Raw genomic sequence first — 23157 nt, 5'->3', positions numbered from 1 at the left:
TTGCTAGGAAAAAAATGGCTTACAGCAGTATTCTACAGCAGTATTATTTTAAAATTTCAGCCACCCCAAGAGGTGGATTATTAGCAGACAGCTCACGCTGCACACAAGCAAAACACCATCTCATACCAAATATGAAGGCTTCCTATCTTCTTAACATTCCAATCCCCTATTTGTCCTGACAGCTCCAGAATTTCACAATTCCCACGAGGGGGTTACATCATTATGAATTAACCTTTAAGCCACTTAAAATCAAAATCTCTTCCAAATAAAAGAGTCAGTCAATAATCCTGACTTCAGCAACTGACATGTAATGAAATATAGAAAAGAAAATGAGCTCGTGTGAACAGAACAGAGCAAGAGAATTTGATTGACTGTCTTAGCTGGTATAGACTCTGGTTCCCCAACAGTCACAAAATCTAATTATTAGAAAAAGAATTGTAAATCAGTTTATTTTATTTGTTCTGAAGCTTGGCTTACATTTCTAAAGTATGACCTACCTGTCAGGGTGGACAGTTGTTGTAGAAATACCTGGACTTCAGTTTGGGCCAACAAATCCTTACAAGACTCCTCTCTTCCCAAGTTGCAAAACTGCATAAACTGCTCAACAGCCTCTTCAAATGTGACAGCTGCACAAGCAGATTCATTCTCCTCCATCTGGTTTGCTGCTTCTACATAAATGATCAAATTTTAAAAAAATAAGTAACTGCTGCACTTTCAACTCATTTTGTATGAAAGAGGATGTCAGCTATTCAGCAGGTCTGTACCTTGGAACACTGAGTCTGCCGCTGTTGCTGAGCAACGTCTACTGATAAAATCGACCGCTTTAAAGTTTTTATTTTTCTTTAGGTAGTCAGTTGGAAACTTGTTCCTTCTATCGGGAATACTAGGATCAGCTCCAAACTGCAGAAGGAGATGCACATCTTCAGTCTGAACTACAATAAAAACAGCAAGGGATTGGAAAAACTTAACATTTCTGAAATATTGCTTTTGGATTCTGGAAAATAAGCAAATTCTTCAACTGCATCTAGCAGGAAAAAGGAATGTACCATTATCAACTAGAACTCATTTAATCCTTTGCAATTATAGCTGCCAAAATTAATTTCACTGAATTCCTTGAATTTTGATGCGCATTAAGGTTAGTGCTAAAGAACAGGACTATTCTATTTCAAATGCCCTATAAGGCCAGTTGAGGCAATGCACAGCAGCTAAAAGCTCCCTCTTGTTTGCCCTAACAACTTACTTCAGTACCAAGCTCAAAGGAGCAGCCCAAGACAATTTTTCCATTTTTTTTATACTACCCATCCTGTGATCTCCATGACTGATACTGCCAACAAGTACCCCAACTTAGGGAAAGTTTTGTGCTGTAGGCCCATGCTCATTAGGAGAGCGCCCAAACTCAACTCATATAGCACTAACAGCCAGCAGGAGATTTTAATCCATCAGTGTGGGTTTGATCTGAACCCAGGTACCAGAGATCAAAGGGCATTATGTAGGATATATAGCATTATATAGGATATATAGCAATTGGGTCAAACCAGTGGATGCCAGTGTTTATGCTTCATTCCAGCTTCCTCCCATCTTTCCTCATTTAAATCTATCATTGTAAGCCCCTATTCCCTTCTCCCTCCTATGCTTATCTAGCTTCCCTTTAAATGCATCTATACTGTTAACTTCAACCACCCCTCGTGGTTACGAGTTCCACATTCTTACCACTCTGAGTAAAGAATTGCTTCTGAATTACCTACTGGATTTCTCAGTGACTATCTTATATTAATGGCCTCTAATTAAGCTCTTTCCCACAAGAGGAAACATTCTGTCTTTATCCACTCTTATAAAGACCTTTCATAATTTTAAAAGATCCCTATCAGGTCATCTCTCAGCCTTCTTTTTTCAAGAGATAAAACATCCAGCCTGTCGATCTTTTCCTGACTCTAATTGACAGTTCCCTACACAGAATCTCTTAGAAAGATATTTTCTGTTTAATGGTCTTAAAGTCATAAAATTCTGATGAACAAGACCAATTAATTTATTCATAAAATAGAACTGAATGTGTATTTTTCCCCTGTCAGGCTATGGATTAAACTCTTGATGTTGCTCTTCAGAGAAGATGTTTTAAATAATACTGAGGTGCCCAGACACATATTGCATAAGGCCAATTTGATTAAAAATAAGCACACCTTTAACATCAGGTTAAAGACGTTCACTTGAATTTACTAATAAGTTATCAAGGATGAAGGACTTCAGTTACGTGAAAAGACTGGAGGGGCTAAGATTATTCTTCTCAGAACAGAGAAGTTTAGGGAAGATTTAATAGAACCTTTAAAAATAATAACAGGGTTTGACAGAGCAAATAAGGAGTAACTATTACCACCGGCAGTAAGTTGGTAACCAGAAGACACAGATTTAAATTAATTAGTAAAAGAAGCAAAGATGAAATAGGGGAATTATTTTTATGCAGTTATGATGATCTGGAATGCGCTGCCTGAAAGAGTGGAAGCAGATTCAATCGTAACTTTGAAGAGGGAATTGAATAAATAGCTGAATACAAAGTGCTGGTGGGATGGTCAAGACTATTCACACAACAAAAGCCAGCTACAAGTGCCTGATAGCCCACCAGGTGGGGGAAACTGTGTCTTGGGACTCAAAACATACAAACTTCTGTTTTAACAGGGAAAAAAAAGGAACATTTGTTGAGTGAAACCAAAGCTACTTTCACATAACAGTTGCTGCCTTTAAAAGATTGGTTCTGTAGGGTCATGACGATAGGAGGTTTTCATTTAAATGGAAATTTACATTATAGCAGGGGTCCCAGTGTATTTTCAGAGGATCTTTCTAGACTGATTGTGAATGCAACAGGATTTTAAAACTAGCTCCATTGTTGTGTTGCAGTTTTACTTGGGTAGATTCTTTTGGAATATGAAGTCACAGTACAGTGGATCTGTTGGTTAGAGTGGTAATTTGATTTCAGTGAGACGGAGAGAATCTAGCATTTTGTTGCAAGCTGTAAGTGAAACTGGTACAGTATCTACTTTCTGCTACTGGGAATCACTCATGGAAATTCATTTATTTTGTAATACAGAATGTAATTAAAGTGCAGTCAGAAGAAATAGGAACAAAATGCGGCTATTCCAAATCATCATTAAAAAACTGGTCAGGGAAGGGAATCTTGTACTCTATCCAGTCTAATCGACACACCACTCCAGAAGCACAATATGTGACATGCTCATAATGCCCTCTGAAGTTGGTGCCTATAAAACGTTTCCCAAGTAGTGGCACATAAGGTGCCTGTAAAACAGTATCCCAGCAGGAGTAAATCGGCTCCAGCGGAGGACAGAAGTTTGGAAGATGAAAAACAGAAGTAGTCTTCATCTCACTCACTGACACATATTCTGTACTTACATTAAAATTCTTGTATAATTGAACTCTCCTGCTAGCAATATGCATATGCTTAATGACACACACATTTCTTTGCTTGTTTCTGTTTTCCCCAGTCAATTATTTACACATTTACATTTAGCTATTTGCAAAAAGAATATCCTTATAATTTAAAAAATAGTCCACATTTTAGCTAACTTGTAGAAAGAAAGGGAAATGCCATTAGGCATGTTAAATTTAAAGCACTGGCTAAATTTCTTGGCGGTACTAGGAAAAAAGAGCAGCTCGGTCAACATTATTCACCTGCAGTTAGCACGAGTCAGTATTCTTAGCCTAGTATGTCACCAGCTTTTAAACAACAAATACTGTATACATCATAGAAACAGCTGTCACATAACTTTAAATATAGCCCTCACCAAATATACCTAAACACAGCTGACACACTGATTTTTAAAAATTATCAAAGATAACTGAGAGAAGGTTTGGAAGGGTAAAATATGTGTTGATACTGCAACACCAACAGTTAACTTACATCTCCGACTATATCCATCCAACCCTATCTGCCAGAAAGCCACCACATGTAGAAGGGAGTGGCCATTTTCATCCTGTTGGTTAATCATGCTCTGTAGATATGGCTTTTGTACAAAAATCCACTTAAGAAGTTTTCTGTCATCTAAAATGTAAAGGATAGATTAGTGAATACAACATATCACAGGTGGAGAACCTAGATGTCTGGCCATCTATTTCGACTGAAACAGTTCCCAGATACCTCATAATGAATGCTTGGCTAAGCTTCAAGACTCTCAAATGCAGCAGCTCATCAGGGGTTCTGTTTTGACAACTGAGTGGATGTCTACTTTGCTTGACTGACATATTTATGTGGTTATAAGAAGTTATTTTTTCTGTGATTTCTTCTGTCAATGTCTGAATGCTTAAGAGGTGTGAAGAGGTTAAAGCTTCATTTACTAATACTATAATGGCCCTGCCTGATTGACACTTTTAAAGGGTTGTAAGAACCGCAATTTTATGCAAAGATTTCTAAACGGGTGGTTTTTTTTACATCAGTATTTCAACACTTGCTATTGTTATTATATAGCTGGTTTCCGTACATGGTGCATATTGGGTCAATGGGCATGGAGGGGGCATGGGGAGTGAGTGAGTGAGTGGATAAGGGCTACAGAGCCTGTTATTAATACAACTAGGACAAAGTCCCGGAGAACTGAGGCAGGCTTCTGACCAGCCTGCCTCAGCACTTGCCCCCATTCCACCCCAACCCCCCACAGCCACCTACAATCTGTTTCCTGGGTTGGCAGGCCCGCCTCTATGCCATCCCCATCTCCCAAGGCAAAGGTTGAATGTCATAGACGTGCCAAGTCAGGAAATTTCTGCCTTGGTAGTGAAAATTCAGCCCAGAGTATCAGCCAAGTTTATGTATGTATTTCTCTACAACAAAGCTTGAACCCACAAACTTCTGACTCAAATGCAGGAGTGCTACTACTGAGCCAAGGCCAACACCTGCAATGGATAACTGAAATGCAATAGGTTTTTTGAAAGCAAGGTTACTTACTGGTCCTTATAGCAAGTTTGAGGATGGAATGAAGTGGGAATGGTCCAATGCTTTCAAGGTTTGCACCATGAGACACTAAGGTACGCAACAGCGACGTTATCCATCCTTTGCAATGGGTAGGTCTATGCCCATACTTCGGGGGAAAAAAAAAGAGGAAAAAGAAGCTATGAATATAAATCTTAAAGCAATTTTTGGACTTTGTGAAAATAGTAAAAATACTTTCAATTAAAACAGATTGAAAGAATTCAGAAACAAGGTTTGTTAGAATTATTTGCCAAGGGCTTTTGAAACCCTAAATAAGTTGACTAGGGTGAGGAAGGAGGGAGGAGGTAGGAGGAGAAAATTCTAGGTACAAAAGTTAAATTTTCCTTAGCACAGTTTGTCAAATGTACAGGGAAATAGCAAAGCACAACTGATTTAGAACACAATAAACGTCAGATCAACAGTTGTGAGACAAATATGAACCAAGCATTGCACAGAGCCGTGCAAGAGGCTTGCCACACATAATACCACTTTAGATGTGGATTCTCAGTGGCAGCTCACGGACCAATATGAAATGTCATGAGCATGTAAATATAAATGCATAGAACCCCCACTTTGGTTGGAACTGCCAATTCTGAGCCAAACTGCCAAAAATTGTTCCCGTTTTGAAAAGTGCTCCCACCACCCTGAGTTTCTACTCATTCACTTGCATATCGTCAAATGTAAAGCTTGCCATGAACCAGGGCAATTAGGTAGCATTTTTTAAAAATTTGCTTCATTTATTAGAAAGCAGTAACATGAAGTTTGGTTAAGACATCCGAAAAATGTGTATCATAAAACAAAAATAAACACTCTTATTCAGTGTCAAACCTGAGTAACCCAATTTTAATTCACTGATAATCACATTAGAAAGTACATGAAAACATTTTCTAGTTATAGTGGTATACAATAGTCGGTTTCTTAGTAATTTAAAACAAAAATTTTATTTAAATATGTTTAACAATCTTTTAGTGCCCACCAAAAAACCCAGCTTAATTTCTAAAACTTTACTGAAAACATACAAACAAGTGTGATTAGCAGCCTTTCCCAATGGTGATTTATTCATCTGGGGCCGACTTCCACTGTCATGTTTTTATGACCAATGCAAATATGTTCATGGAAACTCAAAATGTGCCAAATATAAACTGGGCTTAAAATTCTGTGATCTTTGTACCCATTAGGCCAATTTCACCAAATAAACCAACATAATCAAGCGGCGACTCCAGGCCATCATATCCCGGGCCATCCTATCTAACTAAATGTCATATGTCTGCATATACTTGCTGTCAGCCTTTTTCATTATAAATTATGTCCACATTTGCAACAGAAGCTGATGTAAAATTTATCATGCTATAATTATATCCTCCTGCTAATTGTGATGCCTTAGTTTTGAGCCTCCCAACTCCTTCACTTGAGTGCAAACAGTGATCTAACTAGGTTTGCTTGCTAAGTGGTGACTGAATTACAACTGTACCCTTTAGTCTCCCATCCCCTCACACAGCTTCATGTGAAAGCTACATTAGAACTCGATTCCTCATGTTCAGTGTACAGATCAACTAGCATCTTCTTAAATTTTACCTCAGTGCACAATGTGTGTGTACTAAATCTTACTTACAGTTGTCACATTTTTATGTCAAATTTTCATTATAAGTTACGACCACATTTATGATAAAACCAGTCTATGGAAACTCATCACACTGGAATTACATAATCTGGCCACTGTATTGACCCCACAAATCAAAAACCTTCAAAGAGTTTTTAGTTTTTTTCAAACGGTAACTAAGCTTTTTAAAATACAAAATAAGGGTTTAAACAATATAAAAAATTGAAAGCAATACATTTGATAAATTAACCTATTAAAAATACAAAACAAAAACAGAATTACCTGGAAAATCTATTTGATAAACATTTGATAAATTAACCTATTAAAAATACATTTGCACAAACTTCCTGGCTACAAAGCCTTTAGTTATAATAAAGACCTCCTACATAAATTTGTTGTCTTGTAACTGTGCATATTGCTCAAAATACCTTCTGAAGATTTTCATATAAACACTTTTCCTCTGCATTTCTTCCTCAACGAAGAGTACATATTCTATGGGCAGAATCTTCTGTCTGTCAGGCAGGCCGGTTGGGCACGGAGCTGATTACCGCCCGCGATTGGCTGTGTGCCGCCATTTTATGTGGGCAGGCTAATTAAGCACTACCTGTGCGGACAGGAGAGGAGGGAGAATCGGGGCCTGCGCTCTTTCGCATATGCACGCTAAAGAGTGCAAAAATCTCCCTGAGGCAGCTCCATGCCTCAGGGAGACTAAAGACAGTTAAAAATCATTTACACATGTCCTAGCTGGGACATGTTTTAAAAATATTTATTAATTTAATAAACCGTTCATGAAATCTCATGAGGTTTCATGAAAAATGCGAAGGCTGCCTGGGCTCTTCGCCCGCCCGCCAACCTTAAGGTTGGACGAGCGACCCTGTCAAATTGCATGTATTATTCAAAAAAAAGGGCGGTTCTAGCTGAAAAAGCCGGAACCTTCTGGACAAGTAGCAAAAAAGCTATAACAAATTGGTTAAGTGGTTTATTAATGGCCTTAACAAGTCTTTGACAGTTCGGCAGGCGCACAGCTGACTCTGGTGCCTGCCGAATGAAAGATCGGAATGATATGCGGTGACATTGGGATGCATGCCTGACGTCACTGCGCATCATCTTACGGTGTGCAGGGCGGGCCAAAGAGAAAATTCTGCCCTATAATAATGATTAAATTACCCATTGAATTGTCTTATGTCTTTTAATGCCTTCATTAAAGATTTTATTTGAAGGCCTCAGCTCCTTTCTTAAAAGCTTATGCATGAACTTGACTTTTTTTCCCCCAGAGATGCTAGACTGTTAATCCCAATTGAATCATACAGTCTAAGCATGTGCATTGTACTTTGCTTCCCAGGATGAGACAGTGGGGTAGTGGTATTATCACTGGGCTAGTACTCCAGATACCCAAGGTAGAAACATAGAAAATAGGAGTAGGTCACTCAACTCTTCGAGCCTGTTCGCCATTCAATATGATCATGGCTGATCCTCTATCTCAACACCATAATCCTGCACACTCCCCATACCGCTTGACGTCTTTAGAGTCCAGAAATCTATTTCCTTCTTAAATATATTCAGTGAATTGGTCTCCACAGCCTTCAATGGTAAAGAATTCCATAGGTTCACCACCCTCTCAGTGAAAAAGTTTCTCCTCATCTCAGTCCCAAATGCCCTACTCCATATCCTGAGATTGCGACCCATGGCTCTAGATCCTCAGTCAGAGAAAACATCATCCCTGCATCCAGTCTGTCCAGCCCTGTGAGAATTTTATATGTTTCAATGAGATCTCCTCTCATTCTTCTAAACTCCGGTGAATTCAGGCCTAATCGGCCCAATCTCTCCTCATATGACAAGCCTGCCATCCCAGGTGAACCATCGCTCCACTCCCTCTATGGCAATTATATCCTTTCTTAGGTAAGGAGGCCAAAACTGCACACACAACTCCAGGTGAGGTCTCACCAAGGCTCTGTATAGCTGCAGCAAAACATCTTTGCTCCTACACTCAAGTCCTCTTGCAAAGAAGGCCAACATACCATTTGCCGCCTTAACTTCTTGCTGTACTTGTACGCTTGCTTTCAGTGATCGGCGTACAAGGACACCCAGGTCCCTTTGTACATCAACATTTCCCAATCTACCACCATTGAAATAGTACTCTGCCATTCTGGTTTTCCTACCAAAGTGGATAGTTTCATACTTATCCACATTATACTGCATGCCATGTATTTGCCCACCCACTCAACTTGTCTAAATCACCTTAAAGCCTTTTAACATCCTCCTCACTACTCACATTCATATTAGGTTTCATGTCATCAGCAAACTTGAAAATATTACATTTGGTTCCCTCATCCAAATCATTGACACATTGTGAATAGCTGGGGTGCAAGCACTGATCCCTGCAGTTTCCCACTAGTCTGCGCCTGCCATTCCGAAAAAGACCCATTTAATCCTACTCTTGTTTCTCTGTCTGCTAACCAATTCTCAGTCCATGCCTATATATTACCCCCAATCCCATGTGCTTTAATTTTGCACACTAACCTCTCATGTAGGACTTTATCAAAAGCTTTCTGAAAATCGAAATAGAACCTCATCCACTGGTTCTCCCTTAACTATTCTGTTAATTATGTCCTCAAAAAACTCCAGCAGGTTTGTCAAACATGATTTCCCTTTCATAAATCCATGTTGACTTTGTCTAATCAGTTTGATATTTTCTAAGTGTCCTGTTATCACATCCCTTATAATAGACTCTAGCATTTTCCCTACTAAGGATATTAGGCTAACCGGTCTGTAATTCCCTGTTTTTTGCCTCCCTCCTCTTTTAAATAATGGGGTCACATGTGCCACCCTCCAATCTGCCGGGACTGTTCCAGAATCTACAGAATTTGGAAGATGACAACCAACACATCCACTATTTCCATGCTCACCATCTTTGCTACCCTGGGGTGTAGATTATCAGGCCTTGGGGGTTTATCAGCTTCCAATCCCATTAAATTTTTTAGCACTTTTTTTTTAGTTATACAAATTTTCTTAAATTCCTCCTTCTCACTAGACCTTTGATTCCCTAGTATTTCTAGGAAGTTACTTGCGTCTTCCTCCGTAAAGACAGTGCTAAAGTAGTTGTTTAATTGCTCTGCCATTTCCTTGTTCTCTATTATAAATTCTCTATTTCCAACTGTAGGGGAACTACATTAGTCTTCATCAATCTTTTTCTTCTTACATACTTAGAGCTTTTATAGTCCTCCTTTATGTTCCTTGCAAGTTTACTCTAATACTCTATTTTTCCCCTCTTAATCAATCTCTTGGTCGTCCTTTGCTGAATTCTAAACTGCTCCTGATCCTTCTGCTACTTTTTCTAATAACTTTATATGACCTCTTTGGATCTAATACTATCCTTAATTTCTTTTGTAAGCCATGGTTGAGCCACTTTTCCTGTTATGTTTTTGCGCCAGAAAGGAATACATAACTGTTGCAATGCATACATTCATTCCTTAAATACTAGCCATTGCCTATCTACCATCATGCCTTTTAATGAAGTTCCCCTATCTATGTTAACCAACTCATGCCTCATACCCTCACAGTTTCCTTTGCTTAGGTTTAGGACCCCAGTTTCGGATCAGGCTGCTTCACTTTCCAACTCAATGAAGAATTTTAACATGTTATGGTCACTGTTCCCTAAAGGACCCTGCACAACAAGATTATTAATTAACCCTTTCTCAATGCACAATACCAAATCTAGGATAGCCTGTTCGCTAGTTGATTCCTCAACCTACTGGTCTAAAAAAACCATCTTGTTTTCACTCCAGGAATTCATCCGCCACAGTATTATTGCTAATTTGGTTTGCCCAATTTATATGCAGACTAAAGTCACCCATGATTACTGTGGCACCTTTGTTACATGCATCTCTAATTTCCTGTTTAATAATGTCTCCTACCTTAGGCCTATAGGCAACTCACACTAACGTTTTCTGCCCTTGTGGCTTCTTAGCTCCACCCTGACTGATTCTACACCTAGATTTTGAGCTGATATCCTCTCTTGTTATCGGACTGATTTCATCCTTAACTAATAATGGCATGCCATCTCCTTTTCCTTTTTGCCTGTCCTTCCTGAGTATTGAATAGCCTTGGATATTCAGTTCCCAGGCTAGGTCGCCCTGCAGCCATGTCTCTGTAACTGCAATCACATCATACGCATTTACATCTATTTGCGCTGTTAATTCGTCTACCTATTGTGTATGCCCCATGCTTTCAGACAAAGTGCCTTTAGACTTGTCTTTTTTTGTACTATGATCCTATTTGCTGCTAGCCCGTGTCCTCTGCCTTCCACTTTTGCTTTTAATTTTTCTGTCTTTCATTCCTATCTTTGTTTCGCTCTCTTGTATCTCCCCACTCAGGTTCCCATCCTCCTGCCACTCTAGTTTAAACACTCCCCTACAGTATTAGCGAATATCCTGCGAGGATAATGGTTCCTGTCCTGCTGGGGTGCAAGCCGTCCAGCTTGTACATGTCCTATCTTCCCCAACATCAGTCTCATGCCTCAAGAATCTAAATCCTTCTCTCCAGCCACGTATTCATCTGGTCTATTCTCCGATTTCTGATCTCGCTTGCATGTTGCACTGGGAGTAATCCTGAGATTACTACCTTTGAGGTCCTGCTTTTTAATTTATTTCCTAGCTCTCTATATTCTGCTTTCAGGACCTCATCCCTCTTTTTACATCTCTGTTGTTGATACTGATATGGACCGCCGGCTGTTTACCCTCCCCCTTCAGAATGTCCTGCAGCTGCTTAGTGACATCCTTGACCGTGGCACCAGGGAGGCAACATACCATCCTGGTGTTACGTTTGAGGCCGCAGAAATATCTATCTGTTCCCCTTACAATACAGTGCCCTATCACTATTGCTCTCCCACTCTTTTTTTCTCCCACTTTGTACAGCTGAGCCACTTGTGGTGCCACGGACTTGGCTCTTGCTACATTCCCTGGAGAAACCATCTCCCCCAGCAGTATCCAAAACAAAAAATCTGTTAGAGAGATGGACCCAGGGGACTCACGCACTATATGCATCGTGCTTTTACTCTGTCTGGCAGTCACCCATTCCCTTTCTGCCTGTGCACTCTTTACCTGCAGTGTGACCGCCTCACTGTATGTGCTATCACTGAAGGTCTTAGCCCTGCGGATGCTTCACAGTGACTTCAGCCACGGCTCCAGATTTGAAACGCAGATTTCAAGTTTTCAAATAGCTGCAGCTGGGAACACTTCCTGTACACGTGGTCATCATGGACACTGGAAGTGTCCCTGACTTATCACACAAGTTGGGGGCTAAAGCTCTGGGGACCTGGGTTTGAATCCCACCACGGCAGATGATGAAATTGGAATTCAATAAAAAATCTGGAAGGAAAAGTCTAATGATGACACTGAAACCATCTTAAATGCCCTCTGAAATGGCCTAGCAAGCCACTCATTTCAAGGGCAATTAGGGATAGGCAACAAATGCTGGCCCAGCCAGCGATGCCCACACCCCATGAAAGAATAAAAAAGAATGCCTTAGCACCAGTTAACTGTAGAGATGGAATACTACTACTTAATTTCTAACAGCTTCTGTTCAGCTGGAGAAAAAAATAAAACGGCAAGTTTCAAAAGCTTTATTCATAAGAACATAAGAAATAAGAGGAGTAGGCCATTCGGCCCCTCAAGCCTGCCCCGCCATTCAATAAGATCATGGCTGATCTGCCCCAGGCCTCAACTCCTCTTTCGTGCCAGCTCCTCATAGCCCTCAACTCCCCGATATTTCAAAAATATATCTACCCCCTCTTTAAATATTTCCAGTGATCTAGCCTACACAACTCTCTGAGGTAGAGAACTCCAGACATTCACTACCCTCAGAGAAGAAATTCTTTCGCATCTTAGTTTTAAATGAGTGTCTCCTTACTCTTTAAATATGTTCTCTAGTTCAAGATTCCCCCCACTAGTGGAAACATCTTCTCAACATCTACGCTGTCAAGCCCCCTCAGAATCTTGTACGTTTCAATAAGATCACTCCTCATTCTTCTACACTCTAATGAATAAAGGCCTAACCTGTTTAGCTGTTCTTGATAAGTCAACACCTTCATCCCAGGAATCAGCCTAGTGAATCTCTTTTGAACTGCCTCCAATGCCAGTATATCTTTTCTTAAATATGGGACCAAAACTGTACACAGTACTCCAGGTGTGGCCTCACCAATACCCTGTATAGTTGAAACAAGACTTCCCTATTTTTAAACTCCAACCTTCTAGCAATAAAGGCCAAAATTCCATTTGTCTTCTTAATTACTTGCTGCACTTGCATGCTAACTTCTTGTGTTTCATGCATAAGAACACTCAGATCCCTTGATGCTGCACTTTTTTGGGAGTCTCTCTTCATTTTGATAATCGTCTGCCTTTTGATTTTTTCTACCAAAGTGCATGACCTCACACTTTCCTACTTAAACTCCATCTGGCAAGTTTTTGCCCATTCACTCAACCTTTCTATATCCCTTTGCAGATTCCTTATGTCCTCAACATGCCTTCCCACCTAAAGTTGTTTCATCAGCAAGTTTGGATACATTACACTCTGTCCCTTCCCCAAAGTCATTAATATAGGCAGTAAATAATTGAGGCCCTAGGACTGATCCTTGTGGCACTCCACTAGTTACGTCTTTCCAACCTGAAAAAGATCCATTAATCCCAACTTCTGTGTGTTAACCAATCCTCAATCCATTCTAATACATTACCCCCAATACCGTGAGCTCCTATATGTGCAATAACCTTTTATATGGCACCTTACCAAATGCCTTCTGGAAATCCAAATACACTATATCTACTGGTTCCCCTTTATCAACCCTGCTTGCTATGTCCTCAAAGAACTCTAGCAAATTTGTCAAACATGATTTCCCTTTCACAAAACCATGTTTGATTGTGTTAAGATTTTCTAATTGTCTTGCTATTTCTTCCTTAATAATGGACTCCAGCATTTTCCCAATGACAGATGTTAGGCTGACTGGCCTATAGTTTCCTGCTTTTTGTCTCCCTCCCTTCTTGAACAGGGGCGTCACATTAGCGATTTTCCAATCTGCCGGGGACCTCTCGGAATCCAGTAAGTTCTGGAATATTTCGGCCAATGCCTCCACTATCTCTGCAGCCACTTCCTTTAAATCTCTTGGATGCAGGTCATCAGGTCCTGGGTCCTGGTGACTTGTTTGCCTTTAGTACCATTAGTTTGTCAAATACTTTGTCCCTCGTGACAGAGACTGTTACAAAATCTTCCCTCCCATTAGCTCCTTACTTATCTGATATCTTTGAGATGTTTATAGTGACCTCCACCATGAAGACCAATGCAAAATATTGGTTTAAGATATCTGCCATTTCCCTGTTCCCCGTTATCATTTCTCCAGTCGCATCCTCCAAGGGTTCCATGCTCACTTTAGCCACTCTCTTTTTATATATATTCAGGTAATTTTATTTATATATTCAGGTAATTTTATTTTATTTACGTTTGAAGGAAGTTATATGGGAATGAATAAACGAGTGCATGAGACTTAGAGAGTGGCAAAGTGACTGCAAGCGTAAGGGTAGTGACACTATACAGATTACGCATTTGTTGTTGATTTTGAGGAGATCTGTAAACTAGGTGCATTAAGCGGAGTCTTATTTAGAACTCCTGTTCATCGTGATCTCTTTTTTCTCCAGTCATCAACACAAATTTTTGGCAGACTAATTCACCCAATCTCATATTATTATAATTTTCCCAAACATTCACTCAGTTCAACTCTTTACTTCTCCACCCCACTTACTCCTACACTATTCCAAACTCCTTAGAACAAATAACCTTTCCCAGAAACCACACTATCTCACCAAATATATATTAAACCAAGACTCTGTCTGTCCTTGCAGGTGGACATAAAAAAAAATCCCAGGGCACTATTTCAAAGAGAAGGGTAATTATCCCCAGTGTCCTGGCCAATATTATCCCTTATTCAACACCACAAAAACAGGCTCCTTGGTCATTATTACATTACTATTTGTGAGAGCTTGCTATGTGCAAATTGGCTGCTGGGTTTCTTGGAGTATTACAATGCTGTCTACACTTCAAAAATACTTTATTGGCCGCCAAGTGCTTTGGGACATCCTGTGGTCATGAAAGGCGCTATGTAAATGCAGATTTTTCTTTCTAATGCGACATCAGGTCCACTGGGTTATGAAAAAAAAATCCTCTTACTTTTGCAAGTAAAGCCACAGGAAATCAACAAGTATAATACATTCCCAGTGATGAATTCCATGTTGAAATGCCTACCGCAAATAGTTCCTTAAGCGAGATTTGTGCAGCATTGTAGTGGATTCCAGGGATGGGTTTCCATTCACAGAGGACAAAGTGAAGGGCCTGGGAAGAAGAGGGTATTAAAAACGAAGTCAGTGCACTTATCAGTTCCCTATCTGCTGTATAAATTAATTGCTGCATTGCTTAGCATTACCATGGAAATAAGATTTTTTACGCCTTTCAGAAGTGATCTTCTTTTGTCTTCGTCCATTGTGGTGGGAGGGGAGTGATATAGTCTCCAATAAAGATTCACCTCCTCAGCCTTGGATAACAATTGCAACATGTCAATCACTGCAGAGATGGAGCTGAACTAACCGGGATCAAGCCTGGAATTTTTCTGGTGCCGGATTTCACCAAGAAAAGATTAGTGTGGTTTCTATAATGGACGGATGATCAGCAACAGCTGTTCTCTGCCCAGATGGCAAGGTGAAAATCTATCCTCATGTTCTAATAATGCTCTAAAACATTTCTTCCAATTTCCCTTTTTATCTCTCAGTGTTAATCCTGAGTCTATGCCACCTTGTTACCAATCCATCAAATAGTGGGGGAAAAAACACTTGTGTGATTTGAAATCCTCTAAGTATTGTAATTTTTGTTCTCGATGGAATAGGGTCAATTTTCTACAGAGGCAGACATTCCCCATTATTTTTAATCCACTGAAGAAAGATAGGCGGGAGAGAAGATGGGTGCGGCGAAGACTGTCCATCATTGCCAATTTGTTGTGCTTCACTGGTAAGGCCTCTCACCAAGAAACAAGTGGTCCCATCACAAACTTTACTACAGGACATTTTTCATAAAGTGGTATATTTTGGAAGGGAATGCAAGAAGACATATACACTAAATGGTTAGATGTTAAACAAGCAGAGAGCCTTAGCAGTCCAGATACCCAAGTCCTTAGAAGTTGGAAGACAAGATGATGAATCTGTATTAAAAACACGTGAGGTCCTAAGTCTTATAAAAAGGGCAGAGTACAAACATAAAGAGGTACTGCTACACATACATATATTGGTTGGGAACGTAGGAACTATTCAGCTTCTCAAGCGTACTGCACCATTCATTACCATCTTAACTGATTTTTAACTCAATTAAGAGTTTTTTATCTATATTCCTTATTACCCTTTAACTAACAAAACACGGTATATACTCATGTAAAATTTGAGTTTCTGAGACTAACTTTTTTAACAAAAAGTAGGGAATCCATTTTTACACGAGTAATAGTTTTGAGGGGGTTGATATCCACCCTCTCTTATCGTCTTGTTAACAGAGACTTGCCAGGTCACAGACTGGTCTCACCAACCCCACCCCAAAAGTAGCACAAAAGGAGCCAAAAAGTATTTTTTATCACATGCAGACACGAGGAGCTGAACACCTTCAGCGGCGTGCTATTCCAAGATTCCATCAATGAGTAGGGTTGCACCAGGGCAAGTTTGACTTCAGTGACAAGTAGGCGGTACAAAGGCTGGGGGTCGACTCCTCACGAAATCAACCATTACTCGAGTATATACGGCACATCGATAGTAGCCTTAAAATTTTCAAGTGTTCCAGTATGCGTAGCCTTTTCAATGACAGAGTTCCAAATTTTCTCTACCCTTGGTACAAAAAAAGGTTTCTAATTTCAGTCCGAAATGGTCTAGCTCTAAATTCAAGATTGTGCTCCCTTGCTTTGGTTCCTCGACCAGAGGAAATAACTTCTTTGTCTCCACCCTATCAAAGCCCTTTAGCATTTTAAACACCTCAATTAGAACACTTAAGGATACAGAAAGCAAGTTTATGCAACCAGTCCTCATAATCCAATCCTTAGACTGTAGTTAAAATATGGTATCTCGTTTAGGTCACCCTACTTTGGGAAATATGACAATGCTATGATGAAGATCCAGAAGAGAGGCACTAAGATAATAGCGGGGTGAGAGGAGACATTGGGTTTCTGTTCATTAAGACAGAGAAAGTTAAAAGGAGATCTGATCAATGTGTTCAAAACAATGAAAGGTTTTAATAAGCCAAAATTGGAAAAAGCTATTTTCACTGGTTGGTGTGTTAGTAACTAGAGACTACAAACTTAATCCCATCATCAAAAGAATGAAGGGACATTTTTTTATGCAGAGGTGCGTCAGGATATAGAATATCTTACCCGAAACAGTGGTAGAAACAGGTTGGAAAATAAAGGGAAGTAGACAAGTATTTGAAAAAGGAAAATAAACTTAAAGGGGTATAAGGAAATGGCAGTGTAAGGAACTGATTATTAGGTTGGTCTACCAACTTTACACTACTGTTGGTATCATTTTATATTGTATTAATGTTAAACATTAGCCTTTGCTTGTCAAACAAGGACAGAAACAGACTGGAATGGTGACTACTGGGCTCTTGGACCAAGCATGACCCTGCAGGTCAGTTTTAGGATGAAGCAATAAGAAATTTAATCAAAGTCCTGTCATTGCATACCAATTCTTAGAAAACTTTTATCATTTCTTAACAATGTAGGAAAATAATTCTGCGAAGGGAAAGACCCTGACCATACAACAAGCTTTATAACTGCTACCTCTGATGAAAGATCATCCACCTGAAACGTTAACTGTTTCTCTCTCCACAATACTGCTAGACCTGCTAAGTATTTCAAACATTTTCTATTTTTAAAGGTTTCACTTGGTAGAACATCAGTTGTATGGAACAAAATTGATAAGATGACTAACCTTATTAACACAACAGAAAAAGAGCTTGACAAATAAGGAAAATTAAAATTATTGATAAGGCATGTCAATTAAATTCGCGGGTTCTAACCCTGGCATAATTATGAAATGCAGAAACATGTGGATTGTCATGTACAGAGAATGAAAGAAATTTATAAAAGCTGGCAGTTTGTAAGGAGTATTTGGATTCTTAAAAGCTTAAAGTAATGAGTTCATAATCCTAACATGTTTACATCCCCAACCAAACAATCAGGTGCAGTTGCTAGCTATGACCATTTAAGTGCTTGTTCAAGTACTATTGCTGTACTGTATTAATAAACTTATGACACCTGACTTCAGTGTTCAATAACCTCATTGAAAATCTTATGTTAACAGGAATGAGGCTAATTGGATAGTTCCTGCAAAGCAACTGCACAGATGTGAGGGCTGAATAGCCTCTTTCAGTGTGTTAAAATGCTACGATTCTACTTTCTAATGCTACGATTCTACTGTGTTCTAATTCAAATTTTTGCTTCAGCTAATTTCCAATTTTAATCATCATCACTGAATGACTGCTTACCTCCCATAAGTTTTTTTTTGCAGCTTTTTCAATAGCTATTTGCCAAATTGAGGAATTATAGCATTTCCATTTTAAGACCTCAAGACAGCTGCTGTTAGTCCCTGTAAAAGAAAGGTTCGCAGTTATAACAATGATCTATAACAAATCCTAAGCTTATCATTAATGTATGTTGACACGCAGTTATAAATGATTTTATTTGTATTTAGTGGTGCTTGTTGGTGATTATTGCTGGTGTCACATTAGCTAGTTACTGTACCATAAAGTTGAAAAGAAAACTCAGAAATCACAATAAACAAGAGAATAGCTAATGGTGATTCACTTCAACAAAGCTGCATAATGCAACTCAACCAGTCGATTTGATGGAGTTGAGGGCATACTTGGGATGAAATTTGTGCTTGACAATCCTGATTTCCCCATGGATACAGGCAGTCAGGCACACAAAATCCGGTCTCTGACCACTTTTCTTTGCCCTGGGACAGAGTGCCTGTGACTACAATAGACCAAACAAAGGGCTACAATAGTAGTTTGCAACCCCTCCTGACTTGTCTTGCTGTTTGTTTGCTGGTCAGGTTCCCATTTTAAGGGGCGTCAGGCTCTATGCCAGACCCCTCTCTGATCAGAGGACAGCAAGCAGCAAAAATGTAAGAGCTAAAAGCAAATTCCTCTAATCGACGATCCCTCTAAATTTCTTCTGTTGTATGCAGCCTGTTTTTTTAACGCTCGATACTTTTACATTATTTGGCACAATATCCTAAAGGTACAGCTTAGCTTGTGAGCAGCTTGTGCGGTACTGTCACAATTCCTCAGCAGCTGCAAACATTGTCTCTATTCCAACTTTTTTTCAGGACACAAGACCAAGATCAGTCAAATGCTGATTCTTTTCCTTTATTTTTTACGTCAATGAATGTTGTCCGTGTTTGGCACGAAAGTAACCTTTTTAACCTGGAGCCAAAAGCTCCCCCTCTCATCTCTCCCCTCACCTTCAATTGCCTCTCTTCATTCCTCCACTATAACCCCTAAGTTCTTACCCTCTTCTTCCCACCAGCTCTCTTCTCATCTTTCTCCAATCTCCCCCCTCTATCCCCTTCTCTCCAATCTCCCCGCTCTCCTATTAGCCCCTTATGTCCCCCTCTCCTACTACCCCTTCTCTCCCTCTCTCCCACTACCCCCCCTTCTCTCCTACCAACCCTCTTCTCTCCTACCACCCTCCTTCTCTCCTCTTCCTTTCTCCTCTCCAAAACACCTTTTCTCCCCCCCACTAACCACCTCCTCCCAACTCTCCTCCAATCCCCTTCCCTCCCCATCTCCAACCCCAATCTGTTCTTCCATCTCCCACTCAACACCTCCTCTTATTTCCCTTCTATAAGTTTTGCCAATAACTGAATCATTGCCTTCTAGTTATTTACCCACTTGCTGGAGGAAATAATTTCACTCCATCTTCTCCATCAAAACTTCTCAAAATCTTAAAAAGCACTTAAGGTCACCTGTTAACTTTCTCTGTTTCAAGGAGAACAGTCCTATATTTTCCACCCTCTCCTCATAATTGAAGTCCCACTTCCTTGATAAAATACTGATAAACCTCGTCTGTAGCTTTTCTAAGGCCTTTACATGTTTCCTCAAGTGTAATGCCCAAAATTGTCTACAAAACCCTAGCTGAGGCCTAGCCAGTGATTTAAAGAGTTCTAAAATAATCGCTTTGCATTATATTCTATTCTTACATTATATTCAATTAATATCTGATATTGATTCAAAGTTTGCCATTCAGCAACCAGATATTTAAATCCATTAAATAGAGGCTTTGGAGAACATTGTGCAAGATTCAACACACCATAAACTATCAGGATTCCCACTATGAAATCTGCAATTTGATTTTGAGATTGTTCTCGGTCCATGTCCAGAATATGTAGCCCTTCGCAGAAAAACTGATATGCTCCAATGTCATTGTTCATCTTCAGCAAGGCATTGCCAGCCCAGTAGTAGCCCTACATCGGAAAATAAGAAATAAGGTTTGTGAGGTTACAGCAACACAAAAAATAGAAGTCAAATCTGGTCCATTGAGAAGGTGGACTCAATTTAACATTATTTTGCAAATGTGTTCAACACGGCAGAGCTTTTAGCTGTTTTTGTCTGATTATGCCTCTGTAAAAAATCTCTAAAGTGTTTTTATACATTAACAGTAATAAACAATTGTTGTTAGGAAACACAGAGAACCATGAAACCTACATTAACATTATTGTGCATCACACAGACTTCCCCATGCACCTCATATTTCAATACATGCACCAACTCACCACAATCAATGCAAAGGGATAGAGTGAGATTTACACATTTACCTTGATAAAAGTACGGTCCATAGTAGTAGCACAGCGTGCAGAGTCATAAGCATGTTCCCACATTTCCAGGTTATAAAAGGCATTCGATCTGTTGCAATATAGCACAGCCAATTCCCTATAAATAGAAGTTCTTTATTAAGTTTGTATCCTATCTTAGATTTTCAATTGTGCAGGAATTGCAATACGGAAAGATGTAATTACACTCAGCCAGCCCGTATCAATGTTTATCCTCCACAACAGCAGTAATCCTAATGGCATATCACTTTATTCCCCTTCGCTTCAGCCAGCTAACTCACCACTTCATAAATATTAACACAGTTTTCACTTTAATCACCAACTCGAATACAGCATTCCACAGCCTCACAACATTGTATAAAAAACGTCTCTCACATTCTGTCCTAAGTCTCACATGTGTCACTTCATACTAGACCTCTCAGCCACTGGAAGCAATCTGTTCCCGAATACACAGTACTATTCCGTTTGCAATTTGAAATGATGCGATCAAATTACCCCTTAAATCTCCTCCATTCCAATCAGCTTAGCCACAATCTTTCCACATCTTCCTTTGTATTTGCTCTCACCAGACAAGATTATAGTGAAATGAAAACAGAAAATGCTCAACAGGTCAGGCAGCATTTGTGGAGAGTGAAACAGAATTAATGTTTCAGGTTGATGATCTTTCATCAGAACTGGAAGAAAAAGAGATGCAATAGGTTTTAAGAAACTGAAAGGAGGGAGGTTGGAGAAAAGAACAAAATGGAAGACCTTTGATTGAGTGGAAGGCAGGGATGGTTAAATGACGGTACAGTGGTGCAAGGCTAAAGAGGGGAGTAATAGGACAAGTAAACAAAAAAGATGTGGGTAGAGGAGGTGTGGATGACATAATGATGAACAGCTGCCATCCAAAGTGCAAAAAAGAAAAAAAATAAGTTGAGTAAAATCAAAATCAGCAAAAAAAAGGAAACAAAATGGGGACAGAGTTTGTGATCTGAAATTGTTGAACTCGTTGTTGAATCTGGAAGGCTGTGAAGTTCCTAATCAAAGATTAGGTGCTGATCTTTGAGCTTACATTGAGCTTCATTGGAACACTGTGGTAGGTCGAGGACAGGGAGGTCAGCACAAGAGCAAGGTGGAGAATTAAAATGATAGGTAAAATGACAGCAGGTCCGGGCCTTGCTTGCAGGCTGTAAGGAGGTGTTCCACAAAGTGGTCACCCAGTCTGCATTTGGTCTCCCCAATGTACAGCAGACAGAATTGTGAGCAGTGAATACAATAGATTAAATTGAAAGAACTACAAGTAAATCACTGTTTGACCTGGAAGGAGTGTTTGGGCTTTGGACAGGGAGGAGGGAGCAGTTAAAAAGACAGGTGTTGCATCTCCTGCACTTGCATGGATAGTTGCCGTAGGAAGGGGAGGGGTTATTTGGGGTAGCAGAGGAGTGGACCAGAGTGCCATGGAGGGAATGGTCCCATCAGAGTGCTGAAAAGGGAGGGTAACGAAAGATATCTTTAGTGATGTCATCAAGCTGGAGGGGTGGAAATGGCAGAGAACGATCCATTGAATACAGAGGCTGGTGGGATGGAAGGAGAGGACAACGGAAACATGGTTCTGGGAGGACGGGCAAAAGCAAAAGTGCCGGAAATGGGACAGGGCCTGGTCAACCACTGAGGAGAATCTGTGGTTGAGTAAAAAGGAAGCAATATTAGAAATTCGGGTATGGAATGCTGTATCATAAGGACAGATATGATTGGGTCAGAGAAATTGGGAGAATAGAGTTCTTATAGAATGTAAGGAAATGTAATTGAGACAGCTATGGTTGTCAGTGGGTTCATAGTGAATATTGGTTGATAGCCTATCCCCAGAAATGGAGACAGAGAAGGAAAGAGTCAAAGATGGACCATGTGAAGGTGAGGAAATTAGAAGCAAAATTGATTAAGTTTTCCAGTTCAGGGAGAGAGCAGGAAACGGCACTGATACAAACATCAATGTACTAGGCAAAGAGGTGAGGGAAGGGGCCTGAGTAGGACTGGAACAAAGAATGTTCCAGATAAGCCAAAAAATGGCAGCATAGGTAGGATCCATGCAGGTACTCACAGCAGGAGCTTGTAAGTTAAGGTTGAGCTGATTGGGCCTTTTCTCACTGGAGTTAAGAAGAATGCGATACGATCTGATTGAAACATACAAGATTCTAAGGGACTTGATCGGGTAGATGCTGTGAGGATGAATCTCGAACAAAGGGATATAATTTCAAAATAAGGGGTCTCCCATTTAACATGGGGGTAAGGAGGGATTTCTTTTCTCAGAGGGTCATTAGTGTACGGATGTCTCTACCCCAGAGAGCAGTGGAGGCTAGATCATTGAATACATTTAAGGCTGAGTTAGAAAGATTTTTAATCTACAACGGAGTCAAGGGTTAAGAGGGACAGGCTGTAAATTGGGGTGAAGCCACATCATATCAGTCATGATCTTAATGAACAAAGAACAAAGAAAAGTACAGCACAGGAACAGGCCCTTCGGCCCTCCAAGCCTGTGCCGATCATATTGCCCGTCAACTAAAACATTTTGCACTTCCGGGGTCCATATCCCTCTATTCCCATCCTATTCATGTATTTGCCAAGCTGCCTCTTAAACACCACTATCATACCTGCTTCCACCACCTTCTCTGGCAGCGAATTCCAGACACGCACTACCCTCTGCATAAAAA

General features: G+C 40.0%; 1 protein-coding gene across 3 annotated transcripts in view; it reads right to left on the bottom strand.

Annotated features, from left to right (window-relative positions):
- LOC121278747 (TPR and ankyrin repeat-containing protein 1-like) overlaps positions 1–23157 on the bottom strand; it is a 147942-nt gene that overhangs the window by 81332 nt on the left and 43453 nt on the right. Inside the window, exons 6-14 of one of the 3 annotated variants that reach the window (XM_041189136.1) lie at positions 20453–20567; positions 19948–20101; positions 18120–18220; positions 15031–15138; positions 14853–14939; positions 4943–5075; positions 3908–4048; positions 765–932; positions 498–668 (exon numbers count right to left, since the gene is read on the bottom strand). In XM_041189136.1, coding sequence (XP_041045070.1) covers positions 498–668; positions 765–932; positions 3908–4048; positions 4943–5075; positions 14853–14939; positions 15031–15138; positions 18120–18220; positions 19948–20101; positions 20453–20567 — 1178 coding nt within the window. Of the gene's footprint in view, positions 1–497; positions 669–764; positions 933–3907; positions 4049–4942; positions 5076–14852; positions 14940–15030; positions 15139–18119; positions 18221–19947; positions 20102–20452; positions 20568–23157 lie in introns of those variants that run through there. The other 2 variants (XM_041189137.1, XM_041189139.1) reach the window with 2 other exon arrangements.

The sequence above is a fragment of the Carcharodon carcharias genome, chromosome 6, assembly GCF_017639515.1.
Source record: "Carcharodon carcharias isolate sCarCar2 chromosome 6, sCarCar2.pri, whole genome shotgun sequence".
Taxonomy (NCBI): Eukaryota; Metazoa; Chordata; class Chondrichthyes; order Lamniformes; family Lamnidae; genus Carcharodon; species Carcharodon carcharias.
Note: the sequence above shows the minus strand (reverse complement) of the source record. Positions and strands in the feature narration are given on the sequence as shown.